This window comes from Muntiacus reevesi, chromosome 18 (genome assembly GCF_963930625.1).
Source record: "Muntiacus reevesi chromosome 18, mMunRee1.1, whole genome shotgun sequence".
Taxonomy (NCBI): domain Eukaryota; kingdom Metazoa; phylum Chordata; class Mammalia; order Artiodactyla; family Cervidae; genus Muntiacus; species Muntiacus reevesi.
Genome location: NC_089266.1, coordinates 38,675,658 through 38,696,264, shown reverse-complemented (window position 1 = coordinate 38,696,264; position 20,607 = coordinate 38,675,658). Strand labels below are relative to the sequence as shown.

Genomic DNA, 20,607 nt, shown 5'->3' with positions numbered 1-20,607 from the left:
TTACATGAGAAACCAGAAAGAAGGGAGGTAAATTCTTACTCCACTTTTCCACAGCTTGGATCCGAAGGCTATGAGGTGGGGTGATGGTCAGACCAGGTCTGCTTCGTCCAGTGGCACCAGCCCTCAAACCACTGTACCTTGTGGTCAGGCCCCAGGATGGCATGGCCCCCCCTCTATGCTTAAACTTGCATTCCAAAGACAACCAGCCGCTGATTCTGACTGCAAAGGCAGACAGTGCAGGAAAGACTCTATTCTCTACCACACTGACTTTTCCAGCCTAGTCTGGACTCATCAAAGAGTAAGTTAACAGCTACAGGAACTTGTCTACTAAGCCATCAGATTCACATTATTTGGTCAGATTTGCTATCCCTGTGAAGGAAAGTCTGGAAAGACTGAGCAAATTTGATTGACATGTCCCAGCCCCCTCTGCCTCTCTGTGGCCTTGGAGGTGAAGGCCATCTGGGGGTGGATGTAGCCTGGACCACGTGCCCGGCTGCAGACTGAGCCCTTGCCCAAAGATGGGCAGCAGCTCGCATGAGCCGGCAACGGTCCATTTGCTCCAGCATCCACAGAGAAAACAGACTCAGCACCTCGAGCAAATGAGGCCCAGCACTTCCTGTGTGAGCTTTCCATTTCCTCAGCCAAACAAAAGCCAAGGGGGTGGGAGAGGGAGGGGGGGTGAAGGGAGACAGGTCGCAGCAGAGAGGTTAGCCAGCCTGATGGCCAGGATATGGGGAAACAACCTGGGTGGACCATACCTAAGGCTGTGCGGTGGAGTGACCCAGGGAAGGCCCGAGCTCCAGGAGCAGATGGTCTGCCTCCCCCCAAGGCCAAGGGAAAGTGAGGAAGACACTGTGACCCCTGCACATGCTCAGAAGCAGTGGCTGGAGATACTTGGTGAGCAAGAGTCCTTCCTTGTCAATTTCTTTCCAGAACTGCAAACTGCCTAGTCGGCACTGCAGATTAATGGCCTGAAAAGTCAGAGGCTGACATGTTAACTCTTCAGGGATCGCTGCTGAGAACCGGCTGCCCCAAGCCAGATCAGCCTGTTCCTTTGTGTGTCCACAGCTGACCAGCTCAGGGTTCAACTCTGGCTCACGGGTCCTCAGCCTGGAGTGCGTCCTGGAAACTTAAAGAGGGTTCACAGGAAAGATGCAGAGATTTGTTTGGTGCTGTGAGCGTCACCCACAGGGTTACAGAGCCAGAGTTGGGGGGTCCTGGGGAGGGCGGGCTGAATGGTCCAGGCGTGGCTTCCTGGGGTGAGGAGCAAGGAAGAAATATGAGGAATGAAAGGCAAGAAAGAATCAGGCTCCAGAGTCCACACGGAAAGGTCAGTTAACTGCTGGCCAGAAACCTCTGCTGCAGAGACCTGTGTGTGTCACCCAGAAGCCTGGAGACTCCCATGGCATGGCTGGCCCACAGCCCAGAGAAGCACCCCTGCCCACTCCCTAGAAATGTAATGCACCATCCCAGTCATCCATCTTCCTCCTTCCAGTACTCTCCCCCTCCCAGGGAAGAGCACTGGACAAGAATGAGAAGACAGTGAGCATGGATGCTTGCTCCCGAACACACACGTATATGCCCAACACAGAGCCTGAAAGAAATGGGAGTGTACTACACCTGCCAGAGACCACAATATAGCCGATGGCAGAGGGAGGGATGGGAGGAGGGGAGAAAGGGAGACAGAAAGGTCGGACAGAGAGAAATGCCAAGGGAGAGACCAAGATAGGAAAAGAGAAAGAATAAGGGAGAGAGATGGACAGTCAACAGAGCTGACCAGAAACAGGCGCCTGGGTGCACACGCATTAGGATGCTCTTAGGCAAACACACACACACACATATACATACATGGTGACCCGAACACAGAGAAGAACAAGATGCATAGGAACATGGATATAGAGCAGGAGCCGGCAAACCTTCTCTGTAACGGGACAGACGGTAAGTGCTGTTGGTTCTGCAGCCTGTATGGTCTCTGTCACAACTGCTCAGCCCTATCACTGCAGTGCAAGAGCAGCCGTGGACAGCGGGTAAACAAACAAGCATGGCTGTATTCCCATACAGCTTTATGGACCCTGAAAAGGGGCTTTCATATACTTTCTGCAAGTCGTGAAGTCTCATACTTTTGATCTTTCTCTCAACCATTTAAAAATGTAAACCATTCTTAGCTCACGGGCCACAGCTTACTGACCGCTGATATAGACACGCACAAACAGCAGGGAGGGAGGCAGGAGAAGAGGCAGGCGGGAACAAGCTGAGACGGGCAGGAGGGACAGAGGCAGGTGGATGGACACAGGAAGACCCACATATAGAGAAAACTATCCCCCGCCCCCAACAGAGAGACCTAAACTGACACACAGAGACACACTCAGACAAATATGGACAGGGACACAGGCAGGCCAGGGCACAGACGCTCAGGAACATATACAAACACTCCCACGGGACACAGCCCCATAGAGAGAGACACGGGCAGGACCAAAGCAGAGATGGACTGACATGCGCCCAGACGTATATATGAACACAGAGACATGGCGTCAGACACACAGTCAAACAGACTGCTCATGGGGGACGCAGGAACCCTGCAGAGACCCACACATGAAGACAGAGACCCAGATACCAATGTGGACACAGCACGTGGACACACACACATGCACAGACATGGAAAGGCACACCAAAAGAGCCTTTGATAGACAACCCCCCCACACACACACTTTAATACAAAAAAACCCTCACCATCAGACACACACAACCAGACCCAAACAGGCACACACAGAGCTACAACTCACACACTGCTATGAACCCAAGAAATCACTCTATATGGCTGCGCAACAACATGAATGCACTGTACACTTAAAAATGGTTAAGATGGCAAGCTGTCGTATATATTTTTTACCGCAATTTTTATAACAGAGAAAAAAGTCGTATGGACACACAAAGAGATCTACATAGACACACTCAGCAGACACACATTTTCTCCACACCAACATCCAGAGACAGGGAGACGAGGAGGGATGTGCTGCGGGGGATGGGGATGAAGTGAGTGGGAAAGCGATGTATGTTCTCACCCCCAACATACACCACACCATCATGAGAGGGAGGCGGGGAGACAGAGTGTGCAGGGCAGCATGAGAAGCGGCAAGGGCCTGAGAGGTGCACGGCGATGGACGAAACGGGAGAGAAGGAGGGGGTCTCACACAATGAAACCCACCCAGACCTGGGAGGCAGCTGCAGAGACAATGAGCATGAGCAGTGCACAGTGAAAACTCGCAAGATCAAGGGCAAGGGCAAGGAGCACAACAGAGCAAGCCATGACGTGAGAGAGAGAGACCTAGAGGAGGAGGAGGAATGGACCAGGGAGCAGGCAGAAACCACCTGACACCTCAGGGGCCCTGGGAGGTGTTCACGGAAGGAGAACACCCACGTTCCAATGGCGAGGGGAGACACAAGTCAGCAGGCCACAGGAGGGGGGCTGTGGGAACACGGGCGGGCAGGGCTGACTCACTGTGAGGGCAGGTCCAGGGAGGTGGGCGGAGGGTTCCAGGTGTCTGGGTAGCCGAGCATCCAGTCTGACCAGACCTTCACACTGGGGAGCAGTTCCTTCAGGTCCGGGACAAAGGAGGACACCTTGATGTCATCTTGATCCTCCTCCCCCTCAGAAGAGGACAGCTGAGCTGCAGAGGCAAAGGGTAAGAGCTGGGCCTAGATCTGCAGTGGCCCCGTGTGTGGCCTGGGGCGTTGGGATGGCAGCCAGCTCCCAGGGAAGGGAGACCACGTCCACAGGACAGCTGGGCCCAGAAGCAAAGGACAAGTGCCAGCACCTAAGAGGATTCTGAAAAGCAGGACAAAGAGAGAACCAGTGCACTGGGTCTGCCCTGCACACAGCTGCCTGTGCTCCACCTGTGGCCTGGGGACAGGGTCACCACCCTGACCTCCAGCCTCCCACCCACACCCACTCTAGCCTTCCTTCAGCACAGCACTGACATGGCACCAGGGTTCCTGCTCAAACAGAACAACCCGAATTTGATGGTAAGGAAGTATCAGAGAAACCCAAACAATGGGGCGGTCTACAAGATAAATGTCCTGCACACTTCAAAACTGTCAGGAGCACGAAGAACAAAGGAATACTCAGAAACCATCCATGTTGCAGGAGACTATAAAGAGTCTTGACATCTAAATGCAACATCTGATCCTACAGTGGATCCTAGACCAGAAAGAAATATTTTTTTAGGACAACTGATACAAACTCAGTAAGATCTGTAGAGTCAATAATAGTACTGTATCAACGCTGGCTTCCTGACTGTGATAACAGTACTGTCATGTAAGAGAAGGTCCTTGAGACTAGGAAATACACAGTCAAGTATCTGGTGCGGGAAGGGGCAGGGCAGGGAAGCTACCATGTCTGCAACTTACAATCAAATGGTTCACAAAGAAAATAATATGTATATGTGTGTGTATGGAAAGAGAGATAACTTAGAGCAAGTGTGGTAAAATGTTAACAATTAGGGAGTCTGGGTGAGGGGTAAGTAAGAGTATTATTTCCGAAACTTTTCTGTAAACTTGAGATTCTCTCCAATTAACCTCCCTCCCTCTAAATAGGCGGCCCCAGTGGCTAGAGGCACTCCCATAAGGCTAATGTGGCTGGGGAACAACAGAGGGGCCTCACTACTCATCACAACTGATCCAGAAGCTGGAAGGAAGGTGTACCCTTCAGCCCTGCCTGAATTCCAAGTCAGACTTGGAATTCTAAGGGCAGACTTAAAGGACATGGGGACACTGCTCAAAGCAAGGGCTAGAAAGAACCCCTGATCTGGTCCAGTGAGTCTCCTGCAGATGCTTGGTCCACGGCAGTTATGGCCCCTACCAGGTACCAAACAAAGAGGGACATACAGAAAGAGGGGGAAACCAAAACATCAATTATGAACATCAAGGAAAACTCATTATTCAAGTTGCGTGAACACACAGCAGTTCAGAGGTACAGTGAAAATCCTGTTGAAAGAGAAGAGAGACAGAGGATGAAAGAAGTCTCCTCTCCTTTCCACAAAATGGAAGGAGGGCTGGAGAGGAAGTGGGACTAGCCAGGTAGGCAAAAGGAAGAGGCACGCTGGCAAGAGGGAGCCCGGAGTAGAGGGAGAAGACACGGAGAACGCAGTGTGGCCTCCTGAGCGTGTCTGGACAGGACCCAGGAGCTGGCAGGTCCACCAGCCAGGGGCCCGCGTCTGCTTACCTTTGGCCGACTCCTTCAGTAAGTAGGTGCAGCGTCGCACGAGGAGAGAAAACATGGCCAGGCCCAGGGCTGCAGCCTGCTCCTGGATCACAGAGCGACACTCCTCCGAGAAGCAGTCTGGGGAGGGGAAAGGCAAGTCCATCAGTGTCCTGGGGGCTCAGGGCTCTTCTCCCCACCCGATCAGGCGGAAGTCCTTGGTCATGTCACTGAGTTCCTTTTCCTCACCTGAGCCTGGGGCTGGAAGATTCCCACTCTCAAAGGGCAGTCAAAAGGTTAAATAAAGTATCGTATGTGAAGCCCTCACCAGGATGCCTGGCATGTGGTAAGTGCCCGATATGGTTATTATAGGGCTCCCTGGTATAAATTCTGTTTTGCACCACTTCCCCCAGGTGCACAGTCGGAGCCCAAACTGCATGCTCTCTGCTGATGACATGAATCCACAGTTAACAGGAAGTCATATTAACTCAGTCTCTCTAATGTATAGATGGCAGGAATACAGTCACCAATTAAGATCAGAAAAACACAAATTTAGAAGTCATTTTCTTGAAGCACCACCCTTTGATTTCAGCCTTACCTTCTCTCTGTTCCTCCTCCTCAGGGAACACACTTAGAAATAATATATGTTTCACTGAATGAGTCAAATTTTATAAAGGACAGTGCCTGGCACATAATAAGCACTTAATTAAGTATTAGCTTTAATTTTCACCTATTCATTCCTCTAGAGCTAAGAAATAAACCTGGCTTCCGACACTAGCAGTCTATGCCCCTCACTTCCTGAGCCTGACCAACTTCCTTCCCGCTGTGGGTCAGGGAAAGGAGCGAGCTTGGCGGTGGCCAGGCCTATCCTTTAGCAGGAGCTACAAGCACATACACCTTCAAACCACTGTCCGTACCCACTCCCTGTCAGCGGCCCTCCCTGATGGTCACCTCATCCAGCCCTGAGAGGAACAGGTGACAAGCATAAGGCAGCAGGCCAGGCTGCAGCCCCGGGGGAGGAGACCCCTCTATGTGCAGGAGGCAGCATCAACGACCAGGCTCGCTTGCTCTGGCAGCAGCTGATCTGTTAATTCCTCCTGTAATACGGGAGAGCTCTCGGAATCTCCAAGTGTTAAAAGCATAATAAGCTGCACGTTTGATCTCTGTCCCTGCTTGCATTTTAACCTCGGAAGTCAAGAGGGAGCCCTCTCGCCTCTCCCCTCATTGACACTCGGCTTTTCAATAGGGCCTAATTGAAGTCTTTACTCCAGGAGATGCTACACAACCACAGTTATTCCTAACCGTCTTGGCCACAGGAGCAAACATGACTGGAGTATGCAAAGCCAGCCCCAAACCACTTTAGAAAGCCCTGGGGGTGAGAAGGAACAGGCTGCTGCTCAGAAGGTCCCAACATATGACTAGCATCAGTGTAGCAATTCTTCTCTTGTGGTTTTCCCACCAGCCTGCCAGATGCCCAATGGTCCCAAATGTCACCCTCGAACTTTCCAATTCAACTGTGGCAGGCAGTAAGGAAGTGGTAACAATCCATGTGATTAGAATAGATCGCCAGCCTCCCTCCTTCTTCTGGTAAGGCCCTAAACCTCTGCTAGAGAGACAGGAAACGAGCATCCAAGGACCAAGCAGAGGGAGGATGGACAGCTGGGAAGGGGGAGATATGTAAGCCATCCCAAGGAAAGCTGCCAGCTTCTCCCCTCCATGCTCACAACAGGCAACGGCACTGTCTGAATCACCCTGGCCCAGTCCAGGCCCCTGCCCAGCACTGCCAGCAGCCTGCCTCTAAATAGCAACAAAGCCCAGAAAGGGAGAATAAGGCTAGTTAGGAGAGGATGAGTGAAGGCCACATCCTGGCGGATGACACAGTGAGTATACATTAGTGTCCCCTCATCAACTGAACATCTTATGCAGAAGTTGTTGTTTAGTTGCTAAGTTGTGTTAGACTCTTTGTGACCGTGACCCCATGGACTGCAGCCCATCAGGCTCCTCTGTCCATGGGAACTACTGGGCCTAGGCAGAAGTTACCTGCACAGAAGGCCCTCAGAGGAGATGGAAGTGGGTATCTGAGCTCCAAGGACTGACAGAAGCTCAGGACTACAACAAGATACTCTCATCAGCCTTGATAAAGATAAGACAGGGTGAAGTGAGATGACTTTCACCAAGACCATTTCTATGTTTATGATAAATGGCAGCCTTGGGTTAGACTCCTTCTCAAAGTGCACAAGGCGAAGGCTCAACGGGAGAACCAACTACTTAGGAATGACGACCCTGAGGCCTCTGGGGAGTCCAGCCTGGCTCCTTTTTAAGCCTCCTACAGGAAGGTCTGGGGACCAGGTGAAGGAGCAACAACTGGAGCCTCTTTGCTATGTCTGGAAGGGACTGACCACCTCAGGGCTGTGGCTGAAAGGCAGCCGCATGACGGCTCTGCTCCTGGCCATGGTTACACCACCTCACCCTTCACCCTTCACCCCTCCTTCTCCCCAGAAAGGGCCTGACAGCACTCCCTGCTGTGTTTGGGTCTGAAGGATGGGGAGGTATTAATACAAATCAGTACGCTGTCATGTGGTGATCACGCAGGTGGTGATACCACAGTCATCTCTGGGGGTCAGAATGCCTGGGTCTTGGTCAGCTCTGCACATAGAACACTTCTGGAAGGCCTGCCCTCCTCCACGGCTCAGTGGTACATAAGCACATACTGAGCACCTACACATACAAAGTTACAAATAAAACAGGGTTCCTGCAATCTTAGGACCTTCCAAATGGGTTATTTATTACACCCAAGTAACCATGGTGACTCAGATCCCGTGCCTCCAGTGAGAAATGTATTAAGTGCTATGGTATCTTCAGGAGATGCTATCTGCCTCACTTAGGTTTCTGTGGGCTAAAATCTATAAGATGCCAGTCCTTGAGAAGGACCCACTTGGTGCAAGTGAGCAGGAAAGCAGCATCCAGGGTCCCAGGCCCACCCATCCCAGGTGAGGCCTAGGAAACTGGCCCCACCCTCACAGAGGCCCATATATATCCCTGGAGGGGGCTGGGCCAGGGCAACAAGTGATGTGGGGTGGGGAAGGAAAAAGCATTGTTCGCCTTGGTATTTGCCTGGGTTCCTCTGGCTTTGTGTCAGGTGGCTGGAGCCTGACAGGAGCTGAGGAACTCATTAACATTGTGAAACGGCCTTTCCCCTTCTTTCCAAAAGCAGGCCTGTTCACAAGGCGGTAGGGGGAAGCTTCTGGCTGAGGAAGTCAGACAGAAATGTCTCGTACCAGAGAGTCACCTGAAGTCTGAATCCCTCCCACACGCTCTCAGAGGGGCAGGTGACTGCGGCTCCCGCCACTCCTCTGGCCAAATACCTGCTCAAGCAGAAACACTCTTCTCGCTCCTATTAACGGAGAGACCTTCTCATTTTTCTGAGAACATATTCATGGAAAACATAAACCAACTGTCGTCAAAGTTGTATGAAATCAGGAAATGGAGCGGCCGGGAGAAGGCTGCCATGTGGCCGGATGTTATGTATTTCTAATTAGTGCTATACATCTTTCAACAGCAAGTGTCCTTCTGCTGGGAAACACAACACACTGCCCTTGTTATTGTAACTGTCAGAGAAGTGCTTAAACAGATAATCTCCAGGAAAAGTGATAAACACGGCCCCTCTCCCACCCGTGTGTGCACGACGGTGCTGCCAAAGCAAAGCTGTGCTTGACGGCTCCAGGATGGCAGAACGGTGTCCTGCAGGAAATGGGAGCAAGGCGGGAGGGGGGAGAGGGGAGCGGCACGGAGGCGAGGCAGGCCCACCTGCCCGGACCCGTGGAGCCCGGCCAAGGGACCGCAGTTCAGAACCATCACTTCTGATAGGTTCCTGGGTCAGGGGGAGATCTGGAGGAAATCAGATCAGCAGGGCTGAGGTTTGGCTGGTCACGGAATAATCTGGCAGCAACGGACAAGCAGAGTTTGCCTGGTGCACATAGCCAACTTCCTAGCAAGAGAATGAGAGGAGTAATGAAGAGAAGACACAGTACAGATGACACATAAGTCTGATACCCCCACGGCCACAGAGGGCATTCGGAGGGCACTGGGGTCCACTCGCCATTCCAGCAGAGAGGACCAACTGTTTGCTCAGCGGCTTCACTAACAGCCAGAGAAAAATGCAGGCAAGACCACTTATTCACTGATTCCGTCCCCACCGACTCCTCCCAGAGAGAGGAAATGAATGGTCAGTCACCTCCAAACTAACACCACCTGGAGGCGATTTGTTGGCTCTTATCTTTCAGACATGAGGCTGCTTTTCTCATGAGTCAGTCACCAGTCAGACACAGAGCTGGCACCGCTCCTGAGCAGCCCACCAAAACCTCCTCGTCTACAGGAAGTGGGCAGTGAGAGCATCTTTCGACTGCTGCTGCTTGAGCCACAGTTCCCTGTGGCAGCTGCTGGCTGACAGGGAGGTGGAAGAGGCAGTTGCGTTTATAGGAACCAGACAAAAATCTCACAGCAAAAGCAGAGATGTCCACGCCATCAGGGCATCATTTTATTCCCCAGGGAATAAAACTCATCATTTGAGAGAATGGTGAATGAGTCAGAGAAGTTAGGCACCAATACAGCCAAGCAAACTATATTCATGCACAGTGGCAGAATGCAGGCTGACTGGGGAGAAGGCAATCCAGGATGCATCCCTGAGTAAAATCTATCCGAGGCAAGACAGAGGAACATGGGAGGGAATGTGCCTTCTCTCAGAGACCCTACTGTCCTTCTGGATTTTCTATGATTATAAACTAACTTTCTCTTAGCAAGCGGGTAGGTGTCGGGACAAAGCAAATCCCAACCTCCCGACCAAGTGACCTCTCCCATTGACTCCACAGACGTTGATTTGGTCCAATTGTGGAGGATACAATGGAAAACAGGATACTGTCCGTGAGAAGATGATATTCTAATGAGGAAGACAAGAATACTACACAGACAGCCAAATAACTGTAATTCAAGACCATATATTACGGCATTCCATAAGGAAGGCGGAAATAAGATGCTTTCTCTAACTATTTCCTGCTGGTGTGTATCACGGAAGGTTTCGTGGAAGAGAACATATCCATGCTGCAAAAGATGAACAAAGATGGAGCGCACTGAAGAGGCACGCAGGTAGAGGCACCCCAGGCACATACTCTGACAGCAAGCACTGTATGCGGCATGCCGTAGAACAGGGAGCCCAAAGCTCAGGGCCTGCGATGCCAGGGCAGCACACACAGGCTGGACCCAGCAAGCAGTGAGGAGGTCTAGCTAAACCTAGCTAAAGCACTTAGGATGGATTAGCGTAGCTGGAAAAGAGCGACAGGGAGTCAAACAGGCTGGGAAGCTAAGAGGACGTGAACTTGCTTGAATGAAGAGGAATTACATGTAGAGCACTTCATAAACTTTATAATGCCAAATAAATGTAACATCTTTCTTAGAAGAGAGGTGGGGGAGAGAACGGAAAGGCATGCACAGATGTGAGAAACGCTGCAGAAGGAAAATCAAGAGAAGAGAGAAGAGAAGAGAAGATGGAGATGATGCGGGGAGGGAAGGACCCTCTCTGATAATCTTGGCAGGTTCCAGAGGATCCTGAGATCCCAACAAGGGAAACACCCACCAAATGAGATCCAGGAGAGAGGCAGAAACGCGGGACTGTGGAACACCTGGAGGGAGGGGGTCTGTGCGGCAAGGAGTCCCCAGGCTCCCGCCCACTTGGCTCTGGGCCAGTCCTGTCTTTCCAGAACAAAGACACTTCAGGGGGTCAGAAATACTTGAGGAAGACCTTGCAGAAGGAGGCCTGGGAAGTCTGAACGGGCTCTCCCTGTGGAAGCCATTAGATATTCAGCACTTCATTTGTTTCCAATTCTTGTAGGAGCGCAGCTCCAGGCTGTGGGGTGAGAGGCTCCCCTCTGACGTAACCAGGAAGCAGCTGCAAAATTAAGGAATCCCTCATGACATCATAAAAAGGGTCGATGGTTTACTGGGGAAAGTATAAAAATTAATTACATATTCCCACATGACCCTCTTCCCCTAAATCTGTACACACCCCCTCCCACCTCCACACATTCTCTCATCAACAACCAGAAGCCACACTGATGAACAGGGTACAAAAAGGGCAAACAAAACCCAGGAAGAGAAAGCTCTCTGGTGCACCCACTGTCTGCACCACACATTTGGGACTGGACAAGGAATACCTAATCCTGGAGTTTTTATACATAGAGCATCCTTCCTCAACAAAATTATAAGCCCCTTGAGTACAAGAGCAATGTCAAGATTTCACATCCTTGAAAATTAGCACCACGAAGTGGTTCAAGAAATGACTGCTGCTCTTAACAGCAGGTACACTTGCCTCTCCATTTGTGGATCATAAACGATGATTCCACTGTGGCCAGAAATACCTATACAGAGCACGCGCGTGTGTGTGTGTGTTTAAATATATATATAATCACAGAGCTTTACAAAAGATCTGCACAGGACAGAGTGTGTGTGTGTGTGTGTGTGTGTGTGTGTGTGTGTGTGTGTGTGTGTGTGTGTGTGTGTGTGTGTGTGTGTGTGTGTGTGTTTAAATATATATATATAAAATCACAGAGCTTTACAAAAGATCTGCACAGGACAGAGTGTGTGTGTGTGTGTGTGTGTGTGTGTGTGTGTGTTTAAATATATATATATAAAATCACAGAGCTTTACAAAAGATCTGCACTGGAGGTTATTCTCCCTTTCTGACAACTGAGAAAACAGGCTCAGAGAAGTGAAATGACTGGTCCCAGGTTGGTTTCTGGATTTTTTTGGCCGCACTGCTTACAGGATCTTACTTCCCTGACTAGGGATTGAACCCAGGCCCTCAGCAGTAAAAGTACTGAGTCTTAACCACTAGACCACCAGGGAATTCCCCATACCTGGTTCTCAAATGCCTGTGATTCAAGTTTCAAACTCCAACTCTTCTTCTCTCCTTTGCTATGAACACGAAAACCTCAGACTACTCCACAGTTCTGTACCAAAAGCTCTGAGATAACTATGTGGAAACTGAAATTAAAAACACCAACACTGCCGAAGAAAATGAAATACTTAGGTATAAATCTAGCAAAATATGAACAGGATCCTAGGCTGAAAGCTACAAATGCTGATGAAAGAAATATAAGATGACCCAGAATAAGTGGAGAGACTTAACATGTTCATGGATCGGAAGAATCAATATTGTAGAGATATCCATTCTGCCCACAAAGATTTATAGGTTTAACACAATTACTATCAGAGTCTGGGCAAAGACTTTTGTAGACAAAAACAAACCTCACCCTAAAACAAAACTTTAACCTTTAAAGGAAAAGGCAAAGGACCTAGAATAGTTAAAACAACGTTGCAAAAGAACAAACTGGGAGGAATCATTCTTCCCGATGGTAAGTCAAAAAATGACTGCCTTTTCAACATATATTTGCTCAAGCAATTAGATATCCACAAACTCAGATGTTCTTCAGTGGATGAATGGTTAAACAAATTGTGGAATATCCATATTATAGAATATTACTCAGCCATTAAAAAAAAAGAAACTCAACCTAAATCTTACACCTTACACAAAAATTACCTGAAAATGGATCAAAGACATATATGAAACATAAGACCATAAAACTACTAAAAAAAAAAAAAAGATCATAAAACTTTTAGACGAAAAACAGAAGAAAGTCTTCAGGACCTAGGACTAAGTGAAGATTTCTCAGACTTGATGCCGAAAGTATAGTCTATAAAAGGAAAATTGATATGCTACATCTCATAAAATTAAAATCTGTTACCCTACTGTAAGACAATGAAAAAGCAAATTACAGACTAGAAAAATATATTTGGAAACTACATATCTTACAAAGGACTAGTATCTAGGCTATATTAAGAACTCTCAAAACTCACCAATAAGAAAACAAATTGTCCTATTAGAAAATGGGTAAAAGACATGAGCAGACATTTCACCAAATAGGAAATACAGGTGAAATATCAACACATGAAAGGTTGTTCATTATCTTTACATTTTACATCTTTACATTTACAGTTATATCCCATCAGGGAAATGAAAGTTAAAACTACGAGACATCACTAAACACCTATTAGAATGGCTAAAATGACAAATAGTAACACCACCAAAAAGCGGTGAGGATGTAGAGAAATTGGACCATATATACACAGCTGACAGAGAAGGCAATGGCATCCCACCCCAATACTCTTGCCTGGAAAATCCCATGGACGGAGGAGCCCGGTAGGCTGCAGTCCATGGGGTCGCGAAGAGTCAGACATGACTGAGCGACTTCACTTTCACTTTTCACTTTTCTGCATTGGAGAAGGAAATGGCAACCCACTCCAGTGTTCTTGCCTGGAGAATCCCAGGGATGGGGTCGCACAGAGTCAGACACAACTGAAGTGACTTAGCAGTAGCAGCATACATAGCTGACTGGAATATAAAATGGTACAGTCACTCTGGAAAACAGTTTGACAGTTCCTTTTAAAACTAACATGCTTATGATATGACCCAGCAATCATACTCTTGGGCATTTATCCCAAAGAAACGAAAACTTATGTTTGCACAAACACCTGTATGCGAATGTTCATAGTAGCTTTATTCACAATAGCTTAAAACTGCAAGCAACCCAAATGTTCTTCACTGGATAAAGGGTTAAACAAACAGTGTAACATCCATACTATGGAATACTACTCAGCCTCATAAAAGACTACTGATACAGGCAATAACATGGACAGTTTGTCATGGAATTATGCTGAGTGAAAAAAGTCAATTTCAAAAGATTACCTGCTATATGATCCCATTTATATAATATTCTTGAAATAATGTAATTACAGAGATGGAAAACAGGGGTTAGCATCTAGGGATAGAAGGGCGGCATGGTTCTTAGAAGGCAGCATCATGAAGGAGTTTTTGTGGTGATGGAACAGTTCTGCATCTTAATTGTGAAGCAGTTACATTAAACTACCTGTGTAGGGATTACCCTGGTGGTCCAGTGGCTAAGACTCTAAGTCCTTAATGCAGTGGAACCGGGTTCAATCCTTGATCAGGGAACTAGATCACGTATGCTGCAACTAAAAAACAAAACAAAACACAAAATACCCTGCAGGCTGCAACAGAGATGGAAGAGGTCGTATGCTACAACTAAGACCCAAGGCAGCTAAATAAATAAAATTTAAAAAACAAACAAACAAACTAACTGTGTGGTAAAACTGCACACAACTACACACACACACACGAATGCATGTATAACCAGTGAAATGTGAATAAGGTCCATGAGTGTACCAATGTCAATTTCATGGTGTTGACACTGTACTAAAGTTATGCAAGATGCTAACATTAGGGAAGGAGGGATGAAGGGTGAACAGGACCTCCTGTGTGTATATTAATATATATATTTTTTTCTTACAACTTCCTGTGAATCTGTAATTATTTCTAAATGAAAAATTTAAAACAAGTAAGCAAAAGTAAGTCGGCAGACAAAACCCAAAAAGACTGGACACAGGATTCCAGCAATGTTTTTCTTTTACACAGAAAAGGATGACTAAGACATTCTGAGGACAGCTTCTCAGTTGAGAATCCTCTCAACCTCTTGTTCTTACGTGCTGCCTGGCTTGAGATGCTGGACATGCCCATCCGCGTGGTTCCTTACCTGGACTGAGCAAGAAACTGCCAGGGGCAACCAAAAGTAAAGTAAGAAAAAAGAAAGGAAAGTTCACTGAAGACAGAACTTATGTCCAAAGAATAAGGAGTCAAGCAGGAGAACGCCATCAGCAAGGCTATGACTCATCGGACTGGTAAAATTCATGACAAGCAGCACTAAGTGAAGGTGATGAGAAAGTGAAGAAAGATGACAAGAAGAACGAATTGCAGAGGCTAAGTGAGCTGCTTAAACATGTTCTTGCTGTTCAAAAAATAAGTAAAGGTATAAATCTCACACCAATGGTATGTACATTCTACAAACAAGGGCAGGTGGGGTGGGGGGAGTTGTTTTACCACAGAAGTCCTAGCACTGTTATCTTCATAAATGAAACTGCTTATGCATTTTCAGGGCTGCACTGCTTTGGACTGTTAATCAGATGGATATTAAGAAGATTTTTTCAATTAGCAGCATGAGCTACAATACTATTTTAAACTGCTCCTTTGCCAATAAATGTGTAAAGATCAATTATTTTTTTTAAAAAAAGGACTTCATAAAAAGAAAACTTACTTTTTAAAAGACAAAAATAAAAAGTCACAAAAATTTTCTCACTAGGAGAAAATATTTGTAAAACACATATCTGACAAAGGACTCTTATCAAGAATATATTAAAAACTCTTCCAAATTAATAAGATACACCAAAAAATGAGCAAAGGACATATGCAGATGACAAATAAGAACATGCTGAACATGTACTTCTGATAAGATGCTCAACATTAGGGAAATCAAAACCATGAGAAACTCTACCCCATCTAGGATGTCTATGTCTACAAAAAAACAGAAAATAACAAGTATTAGTGAGGATGCAGAGAACTTAACTCCTTATACACGGCTTTAGGGATATAAAATGATACAATCACCTTGGAAAATAGGTGGGAAATTTCTCAAAAAGTTAAAACAAATGACTTAGGTATACCACTCCTAGGTACCTACTTAAGAGAAACGAAAGCATATGTTCACACAGACTTAACACTTGAATGCTTACAGCTATTTTATGTGTTAACAGCCCCAAACTGGAAAATAAAACCAATATCCATCAACAAGGAGATAAATAAACAAATTGTGGTATATCCACACAATGGAAGACCAGTCAGCAACGAAAAGGAACTACTGTATCACTCAACAATGCTGATGAATGTCAAAATCAATGTGGAATAAAGGCAGGACAGAGGGAGGGTGAGGAAGGGCGGAGAGAACTTATTGCTGAATTCCAGAAAACGCAAATTAATCTACAGTGACGGCAGATCACTGGGACCAGGAGGGGACTGTTAGGGAAGAAGAGATTACAAGCGAACACAAGAAACTTTTATTCCACTATCTTGATTGTCATGATGGTTTCACAAATGTATATATGTATGTGTGTAAATTCATCCAACTTACACGCTTTAAGTATATGTAGTCTAAAATACAATTATATCTCAGTAAAACTCTTAAAAAGATTTTTTAAATTAGGGGAATCAACTCTTCAGATTTTTCAGAGTTTATTAACTTAAGAGACTGATTTAATCAAGAAAGCTGGACATCTACTGAGTGTCTAATATATACAAAGGCCCTGAATAAGGTGTTTTGCACACATTACCTTGATACTGAGAAAAACACTGCAAACTGGCATCCACATTCCCTACTTCGTTGTTTTTGTTCAGTCTCTAAGCCATGTCTTACTCTTTGAGACCCCATGGATTGCAGCACACCAGGCTTCCCTGTCCTTCACTATCTCCCAAAGTTTGCGCAAACTCATGTCCATTGAGACGATGATGCCATCCAACCATTTCATCCTCTGTCATCCCCTTCTCCTCCTGCCTTCAATCTTTCCCAGTATTGGAAAAAACTCATTTCCAATGAGTTGATTCTTCGCATCAGGTGGCCAAAGAATTGGAGCTTCAGCTTTAGCATCAGTCCTTCCAATGAATATTTGAGACTGATTTCCTTTAGGATTGACTGGTTGATCTCTTTACAGTCCAAGGAACTCTTCAGAGAGTCTCCTCCAGCACCACAATTCGAAAGCATCAACTCTTCGACGCTCAGCCTTCTTTATGGTCCAATTCTCACATCCATACATGACTACTGGAAAAACTACAGCTTTGACTATATGGACCTTTGTCAGCAAAGTGATGCAGTCATGAAATTCCCTACTTTATAGACAAGAAAACAAAGCTTCAGAGGATAAGTTAACTTTTGTCATCAAGGTCACACAGCTGATATTAATAAGCGGCTGAGTGGCAAAATCAAACCTTTGGTCTGGTTGACTGCAAAGCTCTTTATGGCGCTGTAATACAACTGCTACCTTCTGAAGGCACGAACATGACCTCCAGAGGTGTTAGGCCCTCTCCAGAGAGCAGCTTGGCTTTCCCTCTTCCTTGACATGGAGCTCTAGAGCCAAGAAATGTCCTGGGGACTCTATTGATACATCTTGGCAAGACAGATGGCAAACCACTTCTACTCTTTTCAAGGAAAACTGAAAACACTTCTAAATGAGTGCTCAGCTTTTTCCAGGAAATACCCATGCCATTTTAGAAATGGAATTCCAATAGATTTCCTGGAAAAATTCAATCAATTGCCAATGAAAACATACTCTGACTGTTTCCACCTTAGTTATATCTCCAGATTGATATTTCCGTCACTCGGAATTTCCAGCCTGAATCCAGGGTTATTCAATGCACGTCCCCTCTTGGGCAAGCTGAGCTGCTGCCAGCAGAATGGCATGCTGGCACCAGCCAAGCCTCTCAGGAATGAGGCCCAGCGGAAGCGCGCCTGCCACTCCAGCGTCACATTTGGAGGAGTTACAAGTAGATCTTGGAGGACAGTGTCTCTGCTCCTACAGTGCTTGCCAAAGGTTTGGGGAAGTTTGTCTCTCCCCCAATATTTGAGGGGAGCAAAGGAGGCATAGAAAAGAGTGGCAGCTTCTTGATTTCACATCAGGCAGCTAAATCCCTGTGGAATGCTATCAGGAGATCTCGGGAGCCTTGAGTCAGTTACTTAAGGTTGTAGAGGAAAGAAGTGAAAGAGGCTCCCTAAGAGGCATGCCCACTGGCTACCCTGGAAGAACACTTCTGCTGTAAACCTGTGACAGAACTAATGCAGCTACACCACTTTCTGTGGAGCAGGCAGAGGTTTGGCATCTGATTCAAGCAGCGTGAAACCCACCTTTGTTGGTATGACGTTTCAGGAGCAATTTGGGCCCAAGGTAAAAGTGAGAGAGAAATAACGCCAGCAGACACCTCATTCAGAAGAGGCTCCTTTGAGATGACAGGCAGCGGGGCAGAGAAATGTTCAGCTTTCATTTTAACAGATTAACTCAAGTTCTTTTCATTTTATAGTTTGCTAAAGGATTTTTTAAAAGAGTTTGACAGTTTGCAAACAAGGTCAAAAATAAAACAACCCTGAGACAGGTAGGGCAGAGAGGTAACTAGGATAGAAAGGATCTCTTGGACTCCTTTTGAGAAGCTTCCAGAATGCAAAGGTTACAGCCATCAAACAAATTTGGAGGAGTCAGTACTGAAAATTGAGGCCAATGATGAAACATAATTCCTGGGTGGATTCCTCTTGAGTATCCAGATCTGCATGTTCATCCCAGCCTGCTCCAGCAACTCGCCCTAAAAAGCTCCTCGAAGCTGTACAATCCAAGATCAATGCCCAATCTACATCATGTAAGTAATGACTTTATCCAACCCCACCCACCGTGGAGCATGTGTTTTTAAAGCAGAAAAGAGATCAACAGAATGATAGCTAAATAAAGTAATTATGCCAAGGAAGAAAAGTGAGAAAGTTAGCACTCCATGAAGGTGGCTAGAAACCCATGAGGCACCAGCTAGTCCCCTGACTGAGAAGCTCTACAAAGGAGATCCCCTTTAGAATTTGTATTCAGGTGGCTGACTGGCTAGCTTGTTAACAAGACTGACTGAAACCTATACACACTGCTTTAAACTAGGTTTAAACTTCTTAGTTTATACTTACTCTTTTACACTTCAGTATATACAGTAATATAATATACATACAGCATATACAGTACACATATATACAGTGTAACAGTATATAACAGTATACACGACGTAGGCCAATGTATATACAATGTAGGGCAAAATCACCTACAGTGAATAACATTAAATGTAGAAAATCAGGACCAAGAAGAAAAATATAAATATGTCAATCATGCAGGTTAACAATCTTTCATGAATGAACTTAAAATCCGCCTCTGGATTTTCCTGGCAGTCAAAGCAGAAAAGGAAACACCAACAATAGTATACTTGTCAGTATTGGAAAGGAATAAGTATATCAGTTCCTCAGGAAAAACAAATCTTTTCTCAGCACTGAGTTCTAAAATAATTTTTTTTTTTTTTTTTTTTGCCTCACCATGCAGCACGTGGGATCTTCATTCCCTGACCAGGAATCAAACCTGTGCCCCCTATATTGGAAGCTTGGAGTCTTAACCACTAGACCACCAAAGAGAGTCCCTAAAATAATTTTTTAACACTGACTCTGTGCAAAGGATACTGTGGGGTGGGGGAGGGCAATAATCTTGGAAAGGCCTTTATAACACATGGCATTATACCACATACTATTAAAAGATATCCAATAAATATTATCCTGAAGTTACCTGTGTGGTGAGACAAAATACATTATATATCACAGTCTAAGAATGTTTTTTCCAAAAACATACATAGGAATATTCTATATATTGATAGATATATAATGTTTTAAGAAACTCTTTAAAGCTAAGTTAAAATAATGCTAAATTAGGAGACTGTAATACTTATTTCAAAAGCCTCCACAAAGGGTTTCCTTAAGTAGAGAGATCGCCGATGTCTAATATATCTGCCCAACACTCAGTTTGCAACACAGACCAAGGGTCAGAGAAAACCAAATGCAAGAGCTACTTGCAGTTGATGATGAAAGGCTGAGCATCCTAAAATCCTAAAGAATCTTAGATCAATGGGAACATGACATATGCTATAAAAGTCTTATTTTAAGAAGACCAAATGATACATTAAAATATATACGCTCTTAAGTACATACATGCATAAACATAATGGGTGGATATGAAAGGGAAATGGTCTAAACTGTAAACTTTGATTTATGTACATTTTTGGGATATTTCCAAAACAAAAATTCAACAGCATGCTATAGGGCAAAGAGATTTAAAGGCTAAATTTATATTTGAACACTGGTGCTGAGAACAAAGCTCAGTAATTCTGGGATTAGCACCCCCTGCCAAACAGGCACTCTTTAAGCACCAGCTCAACTTCATCTTCTTGGTGAGATTTCCTCCATTTGGAGGACAGAACTGACCTGCTTCTGCTTGGTTCAAAAGACCTAACAGATTTATTTTTAGAGCACTGCCTTACCCCTTAGAGTGGGCCCAAAAGACAAGTGAGAACAGCCAAGAGGAAATAAAATAGCAAACCTGCCGCCTCTGTGGCCCTGAATGGCCATTCTTCCACCCTCCCTCTCCGAAGCCCACCCTCTTTCCTCTCCATTATCTAAGTCCTTCCTTCAAGACCCAAAATACATTAAACCTGTGCTGTGCTCCCCGACAGGCCTCCTGGGCTCAAAGCAATTCCATCCATAACATGCCCCTAGCAGGTGGCTCAAAGCCACTCCAACACAGGATTTATCAAGCTTCTCCACTAGGCCGGAAATCCCACGAGGGGAGGGTCTACAGGCGAAATCCTGTAAATTCCGAGCACTTGCCACAGTGCCTGG

The 20,607-nt window shown here is 46.0% G+C and overlaps 1 protein-coding gene and 1 non-coding gene across 7 annotated transcripts in view; both read right to left on the bottom strand.

Annotated features, from left to right (window-relative positions):
• The window catches only part of SMG6 (SMG6 nonsense mediated mRNA decay factor), a 196,455-nt gene that overhangs the window by 100,736 nt on the left and 75,112 nt on the right, over positions 1–20,607 (bottom strand). For all 6 annotated transcript variants that reach the window (XM_065908908.1, XM_065908909.1, XM_065908910.1 and 3 more), the window contains 2 exons: positions 5,222–5,338; positions 3,500–3,668 (listed from right to left, as the gene is read on the bottom strand). In XM_065908908.1, coding sequence (XP_065764980.1) covers positions 3,500–3,668; positions 5,222–5,338 — 286 coding nt within the window. The remainder of the gene's footprint in view (positions 1–3,499; positions 3,669–5,221; positions 5,339–20,607) is intronic.
• TRNAK-UUU (transfer RNA lysine (anticodon UUU)) lies at positions 12,022–12,094 on the bottom strand. Its single transcript has one exon. It is a non-coding gene; the product is annotated as a tRNA-Lys (tRNA).